The 16,876-nt window shown below is 44.0% G+C and overlaps 1 protein-coding gene across 1 annotated transcript in view; it reads left to right on the top strand.

The window, feature by feature from the left end:
• The window catches only part of EGFLAM (EGF like, fibronectin type III and laminin G domains), a 184,540-nt gene extending 168,144 nt beyond the window's left edge, over positions 1 to 16,396 (top strand). Inside the window, exons 21-23 of the mRNA XM_069745931.1 lie at positions 10,037 to 10,120; positions 10,398 to 10,501; positions 11,386 to 16,396. Coding sequence (XP_069602032.1) covers positions 10,037 to 10,120; positions 10,398 to 10,501; positions 11,386 to 11,540 — 343 coding nt within the window. The 3' untranslated portion in view covers positions 11,541 to 16,396. The remainder of the gene's footprint in view (positions 1 to 10,036; positions 10,121 to 10,397; positions 10,502 to 11,385) is intronic.
• The last annotated feature ends 480 nt before the right edge of the window (positions 16,397 to 16,876 follow it).

Here is a 16,876-nt window from a genome sequence, read left to right as displayed (position 1 = left end):
AGGTAGCCGAGCTGGCCCGATTATTAAGGGCGAACTCAGCCAACGGCAAAAATGACACCCAATCATCCTGGTCAGCGGAAACAAAACATCTCAGATATGTTTCCAAGGTCTGATTGGTTCGTTCGGTCTGGCCATTAGTCTGAGGATGGAAGGCCGAGGAGAAAGATAGGTCAATGCCCATCCTACCACAAAAGGCTCGCCAGAACCTCGAGACAAACTGGGAACCTCTGTCAGAAACAATATTCTCAGGAATGCCATGTAAACGAACCACATGCTGGAAGAACAAAGGCACCAAATCAGAGGAGGAAGGCAATTTAACCAAGGGCACCAGATGGACCATTTTAGAAAAGCGATCACAGACCACCCAAATGACCGACATTTTTTGAGAAACGGGAAGGTCAGAAATGAAATCCATCGAAATATGTGTCCAAGGCCTCTTCGGGACCGGCAAGGGCAAAAGCAACCCACTGGCACGTGAACAGCAGGGCTTAGCCCTAGCACAAATTCCACAGGACTGCACAAAAGCACGCACATCCCGTGACAGAGATGGCCACCAGAAGGATCTAGCAACCAACTCCCTGGTACCAAAGATTCCTGGATGACCGGCCAGCACCGAACAATGAAGTTCAGAGATAACTTTACTAGTCCACCTATCAGGGACGAACAGTTTCTCGGCCGGACAACGATCAGGTTTATTAGCCTGAAATTTCTGCAACACTCTCCGCAAATCAGGGGAGATGGCAGACACAATGACTCCTTCCTTGAGGATACTCGCCGGCTCAGATAACCCCGGAGAGTCGGGCACAAAACTCCTAGACAGAGCATCCGCCTTCACATTTTTAGAGCCCGGAAGGTATGAAATCACAAAATCAAAACGAGCAAAAAATAACGACCAACGGGCCTGTCTAGGATTCAAGCGCTTGGCAGACTCGAGATAAGTCAAGTTCTTATGATCAGTCAATACCACCACGCGATGCTTAGCACCCTCAAGCCAATGACGCCACTCCTCGAATGCCCACTTCATGGCCAGCAACTCTCGGTTGCCCACATCATAATTACGCTCAGCAGCAGAAAATTTCCTGGAAAAGAAAGCACATGGTTTGAACACTGAGCAACCAGAACCTCTCTGTGACAAAACCGCCCCTGCACCAATCTCAATCCCTATGCGGAGGTAGGGCATCAGACTTGGACTCTTCAAATACATCCTGAAAGTCCGACAAGAACTCTGGGATGTCAGAAGGAATGGATGACGAAATAGACAAAAATGGAACATCACCATGTACTCCCTGACAACCCCAGCTGGTTACCGACATAGAATTCCAATCCAATACTGGATTATGGGTTTGTAGCCATGGCAACCCCAACACGACCACATCATGCAAATTATGCAGTACCAGAAAGCGAATAACTTCCTGATGTGCAGGAGCCATGCACATGGTCAGCTGGGCCCAGTACTGAGGCTTATTCTTGGCCAAAGGTGTAGCATCAATTCCTCTCAACGGAATAGGACACCGCAAAGGCTCCAAGAAAAATCCACAACGTTTAGCATAATCCAAATCCATCAGATTCAGGGCAGCGCCTGAATCCACAAACGCCATGACAGAATACGATGACAAAGAGCACATTAAGGTAATGGACAAAAGGAATTTGGACTGTACAGTACCAATAACGGCAGAGCTATCGAACCGCCTAGTGCGTTTAGGACAATTAGAAATAGCATGAGTAGAATCACCACAATAGAAACACAGTCTGTTCAGACGTCTGTGTTCTTGCCGTTCTACTTTAGTCATAGTCCTGTCGCACTGCATAGGCTCAGGTTTACTCTCAGGCAGTACCGCCAGATGGTGCACAGATTTACGCTCGCGCAAGCGACGACCGATCTGAATGGCCAAGGACATAGACTCATTCAAACCAGCAGGCATAGGAAATCCCACCATTACATCCTTAAGAGCTTCAGAGAGACCCTTTCTGAACAAAGCCGCTAGTGCAGATTCATTCCACAGAGTGAGTACTGACCATTTCCTAAATTTCTGACAATATACTTCTACATCATCCTGACCCTGGCATAAAGCCAGCAGATTTTTCTCAGCCTGATCCACTGAATTAGGCTCATCGTAAAGCAGTCCCAGCGCCTGGAAAAATGCATCAACATTACTCAATGCAGAATCTCCTGGTGCAAGAGAAAACGCCCAGTCCTGTGGGTCGCCGCGCAAAAAAGAAATAATAATCAAAACCTGTTGAATAGGATTACCAGAAGAATGAGGTTTCAAGGCCAAAAATAGCTTACAATTATTTCTGAAGCTCAGGAACTTAGTTCTGTCACCAAAAAACAAATCAGGAATCGGAATTCTTGGTTCTAGCATCGATTTCTGATCAATAGTATCTTGAATCTTTTGTACATTTACAACGAGATTATCCATTGAGGAGCACAGAGCCTGAATATCCATGTCCACAGCTGTGTCCTGAAGCACTCTAATGTCTAGGGGAAAAAAAAGACTGAAGACAGAGCTAAGAAAAAAAAATGATGTCAGGATTTCTTTTTTCCCTCTATTGGGAATCATTGGTGTGGCTCCTTGTACTGTTATGGCTGGCAATCAGGCAACACAGCGTGCAGTAATCAGCGCACATACAGAGATCTGGCAATAACCAAAAACAATAGGACGAGCTCTGAGACGTGGAATCTCTGTAGACTGCAGTACCTGATCTATCCTCACACAACTATAAGCAGCAGTGGATTGCGCCTAACAACTACCTATGCAACTCGGCACTGCCTGAGGAGCTGACTAGCCTGAAGATAGAAATACAAGCCTGACTTACCTCAGAGAAATACCCCAAAGGAATAGGCAGCCCCCCACATATAATGACTGTTAGCAAGATGAAAAGACAAACGTAGGAATGAAATAGATTCAGCAAAGTGAGGCCCGATATTCTAGACAGAGCGAGGATAGCAAAGAGAACTATGCAGTCTACAAAAAACCCTAAAACGAAAACCACGCAAAGGGGCAAAAAAGACCCACCGTGCCGAACTAACAGCACGGCGGTGCACCCCTCTGCTTCTCAGAGCTTCCAGCAAAAGACAATAGCAAGCTGGACAGAAAAAACAGAAAACAAACTAGAAGCACTTATCTAGCAGAGCAGCAGGCCCAAGGAAAGATGCAGTAGCTCAGATCCAACACTGGAACATTGACAAGGAGCAAGGAAGACAGACTCAGGTGGAGCTAAATAGCAAGGCAGCCAACGAGCTCACCAAAACACCTGAGGGAGGAAGCCCAGAGACTGCAATACCACTTGTGACCACAGAAGTGAACTCAGCCACAGAATTCACAACACTTATCATGTATCTCTGTATACAGGGAGCTCCCCCTAGTGATGGCTGCAGTCAGAATCTTATCATGTATCTCTGTATACAGGGAGCTCCCCCTAGTGGTGACTGCAGACAGGATCTTATCATGTATCTCTGTATACAGGGAGCTCCCCTAGTGGTGGCTGCAGACAGGATCTTATCACGTATCTCTGTATACAGGGAGCTCCCCCTAGTGGTGGCTGCAGACAGGATCTTATCACGTATCTCTGTATACAGGGAGCTCCCCCTAGTGGTGGCTGCAGACAGGATCTTATCACGTATATCTGTATACAGGGAGCTCCCCCTAGTGGTGACTGCAGACAGGACCTTATCATGTATCTCTGTATACAGGGAGCTCCCCCTAGTGGTGGCTGCAGACAGGATCTTATCATGTATCTCTGTATACAGGGAGCTCCCCCTAGTGGTGACTGCAGACAGGATCTTCTCACGTATCTCTGTATACAGGGAGCTCCCCCTAGTGGTGACTGCAGACAGGATCTTATCATGTATCTCTGTATACAGGGAGCTCCCCCTAGTGGTGGCTGCAGACAGAATCTTATCATGTATCTCTGTATACAGGGAGCTCCCCCCTAGTGGTGGCTGCAGACAGGATCTTATCATGTATCTCTGTGTACAGGGAGCTCCCCCTAGTGGTGGCTGCAGACAGAATCTTATCATGTATCTCTGTATACAGGGAGCTCCCCCTAGTGGTGACTGCAGACAGGATCTTATCATGTATCTCTGTGTACAGGGAGCTCCCCCTAGTGGTGGCTGCAGACAGGATCTTATCATGTATCTCTGTGTACAGGGAGCTCCCCCTAGTGGTGGCTGCAGACAGAATCTTATCATGTATCTCTGTGTACAGGGAGCTCCCCCTAGTGGTGGCTGCAGACAGGATCTTATCATGTATCTCTATATATAGGGAGCTCCCCCTAGTGGTGGCTGCAGACAGGATCTTATCATGTATCTCTGTAAATCCAAAAATAGATAAATCTGAGTACTCGAAGATAATCCAAGAAAATAATATTTATTAATGTCACAACCGATCATACAGAATGCCAACGTTTCGGCTCATAGGGCCTTTATCAAGGCTAATTTATCTGTAAAATAAATACAACAAAAATATATAGCGTATCATATACATAAATATATTGACAGGTTGTGTACAGAAACAGAAAAACTCCATAATATTCGGACAAAATGAGTCCCATAAATGCAAAAGTGACTGTGGAGTGAAGACATACCCTAAATAAAGAGATGAAAGAGAATGTCCATATGAGTCATGTATATAGTACATAACAAATGCATCAAGTTAATCACCTCACGGTGTGGGAAAATGGAAGTGAACAAGCGAGGGAAAAGAATAGAGAGAGAGAGAGAGAGAAGTAGTGGCGCTCGAATCATGCAGGAGTGAAACAAGATACAAACAGATAAACATAAAGGGAGGTTACCTGTATGAAGGTAGGGCGAAACTACACAGAGAATGTAAAGGGCAAAAGAACGCAATTAGAAACCCATAGGAAGTGTCCTATAGAAACTGAAAAAGCCCCAGAGTAACCGATACCTACCGGGAGGAGTGAATCGCTGCGGATACAGGCGCCACCGCTAATGGAGGAAGGCGTAGTGGAAGAGGAGACCGCTCCTAATAAAGGGACGCTAATCGCCATACCGGAAGAGAGCGCGAGACGTATGGAGAACGCAGGGCGCATGCGCAAACGAAAGACAGGACGGAAGTGGGGCAAGGAGCCACCGGAAGTGTGGCACCGAACGAAACAGGAGAAAAGAGAAAAGGAGATAAAGGTGAGCGCATGCGCACAAGAAAAAAGAAGCGAAGACTGGGAGGACACAGATGGGAAAAGAATAAGCGGAGGAGATAAGTCTCACCGCTAGTAGAAGAAACCATCGGTATGAAGAGAAGGGGGAAGGGGGGAAGGGAGGAAGGGGGGGAAAAAAGGAAGGGAAGGGAAAGGGAAGGAAAAAAAAGGGGAAAAGAACAGGAGAAACAGAAAGGGAAGAGAAGAAAAAAGTAAAACACGCCACAAACCTGAGAAGATTAAGTAACACCACAAGGTGATAAGTCACGACTCATGTCTAAAGGAGAAAAAGGGAAAAAAAGAAGAAAGGGATCAATAACAATAGTATAAAAATAACAAATAAAGGATATGAACTCCACAGACACTATAATAAAATAAAGCAAATATAACGACTATAACAGGTAAAAAGAAGGGGAGAATATAAACATAAAGAGGTCAACCTGGCCTGTATAACAGCAATGAACCACTGGAATCAATAGAAGGTCTCATACTCCCTATTAAGACCATAAGGCTCCAAAGTCTGGAGCACATGAATCCAGTAGGCCTCCCTTTGCTTTAATTTCAGGATCCTATTACCACCTCTCCTCATAACGGGAACAGTGTCAATGATCTGGTAACGTAGCTGTGCTATAGAGTGATTATGTGAAACAAAATGAGCTGGTACAGGTAGAAGTAGTTTATTGCACCTGATAGTGGATTTGTGTTGTGAAATGCGGTCTCGGATATGTTGGGTAGTCTCACCAACATATCCGAGACCGCATGGACACTTAATGAGATACACTACAAAGGTGGAATCGCAGCTAAAATAGCCACGAATAGGAAATCTCTTGCCAGATCTGCGATGGGTAAATGTGTCGCCCCTAATAATATTGGAACACTGCCGGCAGTGTAGACATGGAAATGTGCCTGTGCGGGCTGTGGCCAAAAAAGTTTGTCTAGTCACCATTTTGGAACTGCCAACATCAGCTGAAACTAACAAGTTACGAAGGTTAGAAGGTTTTTTATGACACATAAGAGGGGCCACCTGGAATTCGGGAACACTCGGATAAGACAGGCCTAAAAGGGACCAGTGTTAAGTGATAAGAATAGTTTACTCCTATTTACTAGTTGTCATCCACGACACATTAAGCGGTCTCTGCCGAGATCACAGTATAGCAGGGTAAATAGGATCGTATCGGATCCGTCTCTACGCACTGTGAGACTTAACGAAATGACATCTAAGTTTCGTAATCGGGGATATCCCGAGTCATTATTAAAGACTTCATTAGACAATTCATCCTCTAATGTTCCACAACAACGTGTCAGTAGGATGGCATTTGTCAACACATATCATCCCTTTATGCCTATGTTCCATGGTCTGATTCGAAAACACTGGTCCCTTTTAGGCCTGTCTTATCCGAGTGTTCCCGAATTCCAGGTGGCCCCTCTTATGTGTCATAAAAAACCTTCTAACCTTCGTAACTTGTTAGTTTCAGCTGATGTTGGCAGTTCCAAAATGGTGACTAGACAAACTTTTTTGGCCACAGCCCGCACAGGCACATTTCTATGTCTACACTGCCGGCAGTGTTCCAATATTATTAGGGGCGACACATTTACCCATCCCAGATCTGGCAAGAGATTTCCTATTCGTGGCTATTTTAGCTGCGATTCCACCTTTGTAGTGTATCTCATTAAGTGTCCATGCGGTCTCGGATATGTTGGTGAGACTACCCAACATATCCGAGACCGCATTTCACAACACAAATCCACTATCAGGTGCAATAAACTACTTCTACCTGTACCAGCTCATTTTGTTTCACATAATCACTCTATAGCACAGCTACGTTACCAGATCATTGACACTGTTCCCGTTATGAGGAGAGGTGGTAATAGGATCCTGAAATTAAAGCAAAGGGAGGCCTACTGGATTCATGTGCTCCAGACTTTGGAGCCTTATGGTCTTAATAGGGAGTATGAGACCTTCTATTGATTCCAGTGGTTCATTGCTGTTATACAGGCCAGGTTGACCTCTTTATGTTTATATTCTCCCCTTCTTTTTACCTGTTATAGTCGTTATATTTGCTTTATTTTATTATAGTGTCTGTGGAGTTCATATCCTTTATTTGTTATTTTTATACTATTGTTATTGATCCCTTTCTTCTTTTTTTCCCTTTTTCTCCTTTAGACATGAGTCGTGACTTATCACCTTGTGGTGTTACTTAATCTTCTCAGGTTTGTGGCGTGTTTTACTTTTTTCTTCTCTTCCCTTTCTGTTTCTCCTGTTCTTTTCCCCTTTTTTTTCCTTCCCTTTCCCTTCCCTTCCTTTTTTCCCCCCCTTCCTCCCTTCCCCCCTTCCCCCTTCTCTTCATACCGATGGTTTCTTCTACTAGCGGTGAGACTTATCTCCTCCGCTTATTCTTTTGCCATCTGTGTCCTCCCAGTCTTCGCTTCTTTTTTCTTGTGCGCATGCGCTCACCTTTATCTCCTTTTCTCCTGTTTCGTTCGGTGCCACACTTCCGGTGGCTCCTTGCCCCACTTCCGTCCTGTCTTTCGTTTGCGCATGCGCCCTGCGTTCTCCATACGTCTCGCGCTCTCTTCCGGTATGGCGATTAGCGTCCCTTTATTAGGAGCGGTCTCCTCTTCCACTATGCCTTCCTCCATTAGCGGTGGCGCCTGTATCCGCAGCGATTCACTCCTCCCGGTAGGTATCGGTTACTCTGGGGCTTTTTCAGTTTCTATAGGACACTTCCTATGGGTTTCTAATTGCGTTCTTTTGCCCTTTACATTCTTTGTGTAGTTTCGCCCTACCTTCATACAGGTAACCTCCCTTTATGTTTATCTGTTTGTATCTTGTTTCACTCCTGCATGATTCGAGCGCCACTACTTCTCTCTCTCTCTCTCTCTATTCTTTTCCCTCGCTTGTTCACTTCCATTTTCCCACACCGTGAGGTGATTAACTTGATGCATTTGTTATGTACTATATACATGACTCATATGGACATTCTCTTTCATCTCTTTATTTAGGGTATGTCTTCACTCCACAGTCACTTTTGCATTTATGGGACTCATTTTGTCCGAATATTATGGAGTTTTTCTGTTTCTGTACACAACCTGTCAATATATTTATGTATATGATACGCTATATATTTTTGTTGTATTTATTTTACAGATAAATTAGCCTTGATAAAGGCCCTATGAGCCGAAACGTTGGCATTCTGTATGATCGGTTGTGACATTAATAAATATTATTTTCTTGGATTATCTTCGAGTACTCAGATTTATCTATTTTTGGATTTACTAGTGGTATTTTTCTGAGGACTCTATATCTATTTACAGTAGATCCCCCTGATCGTTTTATAATATGTATCTCTGTATACAGGGAGCTCCCCCTAGTGGTGGCTGCAGACAGGATCTTATCATGTATCTCTGTATACAGGGAGCTCCCCCTAGTGGTGGCTGCAGACAGGATCTTATCACGTATATCTGTATACAGGGAGCTCCCCCTAGTGGTGGCTGTAGACAGGATCTTATCACGTATATCTGTATACAGGGAGCTCCCCCTAGTGGTGGCTGCAGACAGGATCTTATCACGTATCTCTGTATACAGGGAGCGCCCCCTAGTGGTGACTGCAGACAGGACCTTATCATGTATCTCTGTATACAGGGAGCTCCCCCTAGTGGTGGCTGCAGACAGGATCTTATCATGTATCTCTGTATACAGGGAGCTCCCCCTAGTGGTGACTGCAGACAGGATCTTATCATGTACAGTATCTCTGTATACAGGGAGCTCCCCCTAGTGGTGGCTGCAGACAGGATCTTCTCGCGTATCTCTGTATACAGGGAGCTCCCCCTAGTGGTGACTGCAGACAGGATCTTATGATGTATCTCTGTATACAGGGAGCTCCCCCTAGTGGTGACTGCAGACAGGATCTTCTCGCGTATCTCTGTATACAGGGAGCTCCCCCTAGTGGTGACTGCAGACAGGATCTTATGATGTATCTCTGTATACAGGGAGCTCCCCCTAGTGGTGACTGCAGACAGGATCTTATCATGTATCTCTGTATACAGGGAGCTCCCCCTAGTGGTGGCTGCAGACAGGATCTTCTCGCGTATCTCTGTATACAGGGAGCTCCCCCTAGTGGTGACTGCAGACAGGATCTTATGATGTATCTCTGTATACAGGGAGCTCCCCCTAGTGGTGACTGCAGACAGGATCTTATCATGTATCTCTGTATACAGGGAGCTCCCCCTAGTGGTGGCTGCAGATAGGATCTTATCATGTATCTCTGTATACAGGGAGCTCCCCCTAGTGGTGACTGCAGACAGAATCTTATCATGTATCTCTGTATACAGGGAGCTCCCCCTAGTGGTGGCTGCAGACAGAATCTTATCATGTATCTCTGTATACAGGGAGCTCCCCCCTAGTGGTGACTGCAGACAGGATCTTATCATGTATCTCTGTATACAGGAAGCTCCCCCTAGTGGTGGCTGCAGACAGATTCTTATCATATATCTCTGTTTGCTGGTAGACAATATTTTTCTAAAGCTATTGCTATGGTTTGGAGCTCAGTATTGTAGAATGAGCCTCTAGTCCATATTAAGGTTTATAGGAAACAAATTAGAATTTTCCTGGGCTTTAATGCATTTGTACCAGGACCGGCAGATATCATATGCTATTTTGTAATACCAATGTCTTCTTTTGAGACAGAATGACTAGAAGACTGGGGAAGTCTTGCTGGAGGACCAACACATTTTGAAAACCCCCAGTAAGATGGTTCTGAAATCCCACTGATGACTTTATATTATGGATCCGCAATTTTCAATAAAACCAAAAGATCAATGCAGGGAGGAATGACAGGAGGGATCCAATAACACTTCCCCTTGGTTCTTCTCTCCATAGTTATAATTTGGGCAGCGGAATGGTTTCAGTTATCGTCAATGGAACCTTTAATGACGGCAGATGGCATCGAGTGAAGGCCGTACGGTAAGAGAATGTTATAATCTTCGATCTTGAGTTATACACATCAGCTGACTTTCCCTGAAACCTGCAAATCCATCGGGGTGCAAACTTCTAATGTTTATGGGGTGTATTAGCCGAGGTACAGGTCACCGATCACATCCTGCTCCTCCATATTGGCAGTTATGTGGCCCCTTTATGGACACTGGTGCAAGCGTGGAATAATGGCGAATGTATATGATAGAATTATTTGCAAACACACGTGAAATATCTATCCAGATACTAAATACATTTTCTGTTTCAGTGACGGTCAGTCGGGAAAGGTAACTGTGGATGACTATGGAGCAAGAACGGGAAAATCTCCAGGATTAATGCGGCAGCTGAATATTAACGGAGATCTATATGTTGGTGAGCGACGCTATCGGCTCTTATAATTTAACTTTGATCACAAATACTAAAACCCAACAGTATCTCCAACTCCATTTACTTCTAATAAACCTGACAACTTAACATGAACAGTATTGGTGCCACTGCGAGGCCTTCAACTATGTGGCGAGTGTCAATGGTAGGCAGCAAGGAGATGTGGTGGTCTAACCCCTCAGTGGTGGTCTCTGTTACTGATCCCTATCCTGAATATGGTCAGTGACGTGTAAACATATATCTGGACACATTTTTCATATTACCAAGGTTGACTGTTAAGTTAATGAACATGTGGGCGTTACATCGATGACATTTTTTTATGTTAAATTAGTATTCATTATACTTTCATAGTTATTAGTGCAAGTTTTGGTAGCATTTTTCTGTTTTTTTTGTATTAATCTAATTTCGTATTTGATTTTTATACATAAGTGGAGATTACACAGAAAATGTTAAACTTTTAGTTGATACATTTGTGCCTCATTACTTTTGTAACTTGTGCCTATTTTAAAGTCTACTTCACGCGTTCGCCTGTTTTTTATCTTTTGTGTGTCATTTTCGGCAGGCTTTCGTGGTTTCTAGATGTTTTTGACCATTTCATTAATTGTAGTTTTTAAGAAGTTACATCGTTTTTGTGCACTTTTACTCCAGTCCCCCCTCCCGGAGCAATTTTATTTTTTGTCTTCACTTTTTACAACTTTTTATTTCTTGAACTTTGGAAAAAAGTTTAAAGGCAAAAATAAAGAGCAGTTTTGATTTTGTGCATTATTCATTAAACATTTGCCTCAGTTTAAAGAACTAGGAGCAAAAAAAACATTAAGGTATGCTACATTTCATGACCCCTGTAAGTAATGATGTTTGGTTTTGGCTTCCAGGTGGGATGAAGGAGATCGCGTCACACACCAATCGGCAATATATCGGAGGCCTTATAGGCTGCATCTCTCACTTCACCCTCTCTACAGACTATCACGTGTCGCTGGTGGAAGACGCATCGGATGGGAAAAACATTAACACTTGTGGCACCAAATAGGAACAGGACACATTCTTAGGTTTGTTCGTTTTTTTATTCTGATGGGAGAAAGGACGACTTTTGCACTCGGAGGACAATCTGCAATCCTTGTCTTTCCAAGTCTGTTACAAGAAAGCCAGAAAAACCAAAAAGAATCTTCTAAAAGAAGTTTGTATTGCGCGGAGAGCAGACTCGTGTATGAGAAATGCGTGCCTTTTCCGCACAACCAGCCCAAAATGGTCATTGAGAACCCGGACGATGTCATAGATCCTTTTGTCCACCCCTTGACTGGTCATTAGCAGCTATTTATTTTCCGAGGACTCGGTTTTACATAACTATGTTTTTCCCCAACTCTTATTGCATTCCTCACGGTACCGGACCTCATTTTGTTGGTCTTGCAGCATTTGCAGTCATCTCCTGTCTGAATGGCCATCGTGGGAGTTGAGAAGTGATCTCTAGGTTATTTTGCTATAGAGTGGACTTTCTCTCCGTCCTGCACAGACTTGTTTTAGGCCCCTCCCTTCCAAAGGTTGAAAGGAGACAAAATGCAAAAAAAAGCGTCCCGCTCTGGAGGACCAGACACATCCTTTTATTCCAAGAATTTTGTAATGCTTCATTTCTCCTCTGGTGGTGCTGTAGGGAAATTGAGCACTTGTATTTTTTTATTTTTCACAGATCACAGCTGATTGCTGGAGGTCAACTTATTATTTTATTTTTTTTTAGGAAAAATTTCTAATGAAAAAAGTTTCAAAAAGTGGTCAACCCCCTTTTAATGTGCATTTTCATAATTAACAAGGCGATAGCACACCGTGGTGTCCCACCCGAGACCATGATTAGAGATGTACAGGTTTTATAGAAGGCCGCTGTCAAACATTGCATTATACATTTTTTTTTATGTTTTCGGTTTAAAGAGGACCATTTCCATTAACAGAGGAATTCGATGCAGATTATTTTCTCCTACATCTTCCCTTTAAGTCGTCATAATTGTCTTTTCTGCTGTATTCTGGTGCTATAATAAGCCGACTTAGAAGCTTTATGTTTAACTGGAAATGTCCACAGTCCCAATCCTCTACCATAGACCACCAGCCATGTCACAATCAACACCGCCTCAACCACATACCACCATCAAATTCTCCATCAACTCCTCCTCTTCCGTAGACCACCAGCCATGTCACCATCAACTCTGCTTCAACCACAGATCACCATCGATTTCGCCATCATCTCCTCTTCCGTAGACCACCAGCCATGTCACTCCGCCTCAACCACAGACCACCAGCCATGTCTCCATCAACTCCTCCTCTACTGTAGACTGCCAGCCATATCTCCATCAACTCATCCTCTGCCATAGACCACCAGCCATATCTCCGTTAACTGCGCCTCAACCACAGACCACCATCGATTTCTCCATCAACTCCTCCTCTACTGTAGACCACCAGCCATATTGCCATCAACTCCTTTTCGAATACAGAGCACCAGCCATGTCTCCATTAATGTCTCCTCTACCTTAGACCACCGATGTGTCCATTATTTCATTAGATACCATTCTTCGCAAACCATGTCTCAAACTCCTCTTCTACCATAGATCACCTTCCATGACTCCATCAACTCCTCCTATCATAGACCACCAGCAGTCTCCTAAATTTTTTTCTCTACTGTAGACCACCAGCCATGTGTACATAAAATCATCTACCATAGACCACCAGCCTTGTCTCCATCAACTCTTCAATTACCTTAGACAATTAGCAATGTGTCCATTAATTCATTACATACCATTGGTCATAAGCCATGTCTCAAACTCCTCTATCATAGACAACCAGCCATGACTATCAACCCCTCTATTGCAAACCATCAGCCAAGTCTCCATCAACTCCTCCTCTTCCATAGACCACGAGCCATGTTTCCATCAGCTTCTCCATTGTAGACCACGAATTTCTCCATCAACTCTTCCTCTACTGTTGACCACAGCTATGTCTCCATCAACTCTTCCTCTACTGTAGACCACCAGACTTGTCTCCATCAACTCTTCCTCTACTGTAGACCACCAGACTTGTCTCCATCAACTCTTCCTCTACTGTAGACCACCAGACTTGTCTCCATCAACTCTTCCTCTACTGTAGACCACCAGACATGTCTCCATCAACTCTTCCTCTACTGTAGACCACCAGACATGTCTCCATCAACTCTTCCTCTACTGTAGACCACCAGACATGTCTCCATCAACTCTTCCTCTACTGTAGACCACCAGACATGTCTCCATCAACTCTTCCTCTACTGTAGACCACCAGACATGTCTCCATCAACTCTTCCTCTACTGTAGACCACCAACAATGTCTCCTTCAACTCATTTACCTTAAAGCACCATAGATGTTTCCACCAAATCTTCTTCCAGCATAGACCACCAGCAATGTCTCCATTAATTCATCAGATATTACCGGTCACCAGAAAGGTCTCCCTTACACTTTTCACCTTCCTAGACCACCAGGGATTTCTACATTGTTTACAGCAGTGATGTGGATAATTGGGAAAGTTACCATCTTTCTTACTGGAATTCCACTAGCGATGTCGGAGTATTTATTTTCATTCATTTAAAGGTGGCGTTTGGACTAATTTCTTGTTTTAGAAGATAATAATTGGACTGTGTCTAGGGAGTTGTCCATCCATCTCCTTCTCACAATCCTATGTCTGGAAGGCAACTGGACGCAGCAGAAGTCTCCCCCACTGTTCTGTCTGGGGCTGCAGAGCAATACTGGTGGCCACCACCTCCTGGCCACCACGCAGGTATTTCTAGCTTCCTGCAAGGGCCATAAGGTGGGACAGATGAACATGTCCGGATGTAACCACAGGAGACACAACTCATTTATTTCCTGAATATTTTTCTATGTGTAGACATCTCGAATGCAGAATTTAGTAGTTTTACATTTTTCTATGCTACATTTGGCATAGATTGTATCGGCCATCTCTTACCTGAGCCCCAATTTGTGTCCTCCTTACATTGCAAAAGGTTTTTTTTTTCTTATATACAAATTATTTAGAAGAGAAAAAAAATCTCGTTACCAGTCCTGGTTGAGATTGGGAGTAGCAGGGTGGGCAGTTAGCGGGGGGTGCAGAGGTAAAGGTCATGGGTAGAACATGGTTTGTCTTTTGAGAATAGTATGGATAGACAAATACCAGTACAAAGCCAATGCGGTCTTTAGTCTAAAAAAAAAAAACACACAAAAAAATCTAATTAACCCCTGAAGGACAAACTCCTAGTGATCCCAAGAAGGGGACTCTGCAACCTCATCCTGAATGGAATACAGATGCCTCTGCTACCATCATTGTGTATGGGATTGCCGAGGACAGCAGAGGTGTCTGTGCAGGCGCTCCTCCCCGACATTCATTATCTGTAGGACTGCTGGAAACAGCCAAGCATTGTACTAGGCAGTTCCATAGACAATGAAAGGAGTAGAGATCGAGCATGTGGACCTTTGGTCCATTCATTGTCTATGGGATGGATGGAAATAGCCAAGTGCTGTACTAGGCAGTCCCGTAGACAATGAAATTAGCAAAGTCCAAGCATGCACCTCTCTGCTCCATGCGTCAGAAATATGCAAGCATTGCACTAGGCAGTCCCATAGACAATGAAAAAGCATAGACTGAACATGCGCACTTCCGCTTCATTCATTTTTTATGGGACCGATGGAAATAGCCAAGTTCTGTACTACGCAGACCCATAGACAATGAAAGGATCAAAGACTGAGCATGCACACTTCCACTTCTTTCATTGTATATGAGACTGATTGAAATAGCCAAGTGACGTAGTAGGCAGGCCCATAGACAATGAAAGGAGCAGAGACTGAGAATGCACACTTCCACTTCATATATTGTCTATGGGACTGATGGAAATAGCCAAGTGCCGTAGTAGGCAGGCCCATAGACAATGAAAGGAGCAGAGATTGAGAATGCACACTTCCACTTCATTCATTATATATGGGACTGATGGAAATAGCCGAGTGCCGTATTAGGCAGGCCCATAGACAATGAAAGGAGCAGAGATTGAGAATGCACACTTCCACTTCATTCATTATATATGGGACTGATGGAAATAGCCGAGTGCCGTATTAGGCAGGCCCATAGACAATGAAAGGAGCAAAGACTGAGAATGCACACTTCCACTTCATATATTGTCTATGGAACTGATGCAGATAGGCAAGTGATCGATTTGTCTTTCTTCCATAGACTGATGGAAACATTCGAGTGCTGTACTAAGCAGTCCCATAGACAATGAATGGAGTGAAGGTTGAGCATACGAACCTCAACTCCATTCATTATTTATGGGATGAAAAGAGCCAAGTGCTGTACTAGGCAGTCCTATAGGACGATTGTAGCCGAGGACACACATGCGCACCTCTCTCCTTTTCAGGATGAGGTTGCAGATCTCCATTCTCAGGATCGCTGGGCGTCTCAGTGATAGGAACCCCAGCAACCCCCACTTTAATCACCCTAATGTTCTATAGACCGAATAGCGGGGTTCCGGACTTTTCCATTTCGCTCTGCCGTAGTAATCAGATGTTCTCAGTAGTCTGTCGTGGTGCAGACCCTCCTCACGTTCCGCGACTTTACGACCCGACCGACCTATTTTGTATTGTGCTTGACTTTCCGTTTTGTAGATCGGACATCGGCATTTTGTACTTGTATATTTTTTATAAAACTTCTCCTGAACTCGTCATCCGGTGTCCTGTAGCATTTCGACCATCGTCCTTTTTGCACAGTTTACATGTGTTTGTAATATAAAATCTGTCTTTTGCCATTTGTCCATTTCCTTCGGATACTTTTTTTTTTTTTTTGTAATTTCATGTTTGTTTTACATCTTAATAAAATATTAAAAATATTGTAAATGTGATCCTGAGTGGAGATGATTGGAGGATGCGTGTAAATACGTGGGAGCCCTCGCCAAAAACAGTGGGGAATAAAAAAAGTATTTAGTCAGCCACCAATTGTGCAAGTTCTCCCACTGGTAATGATGAGAGGCCTGTAATTGACATCATAGGTAGACCACAACTATGAGAGTCACAATGAGAAAACAAATCCAGAAAATCACATTGTCTGATTTGGCAAGATTTATTTTGCAAATTATGGTGGAAAAAAAGTATTTGGCCTCCTAAAAACATGTAAGATTTCTGGCTCTCACAGACCTGTAACTTCTTCTTTAAGAGGCTCCTCTGTCCTCCACTCATTACCTGTAGTAATGGCTCCTGTTTATCAGTATAAAAGACACCTGTCCACAACCTCATTCAGTCACACTCCAAGCTCCACTATGGTGAAGACCAAAGAGCTGTCGAATGACACTAGAAACAAAATTGTAGCCCTGCACCAGG

This window comes from Ranitomeya imitator, chromosome 1, assembly GCF_032444005.1.
Source record: "Ranitomeya imitator isolate aRanImi1 chromosome 1, aRanImi1.pri, whole genome shotgun sequence".
NCBI classification, from domain to species: domain Eukaryota; kingdom Metazoa; phylum Chordata; class Amphibia; order Anura; family Dendrobatidae; genus Ranitomeya; species Ranitomeya imitator.
Note: the sequence above shows the minus strand (reverse complement) of the source record. Positions and strands in the feature narration are given on the sequence as shown.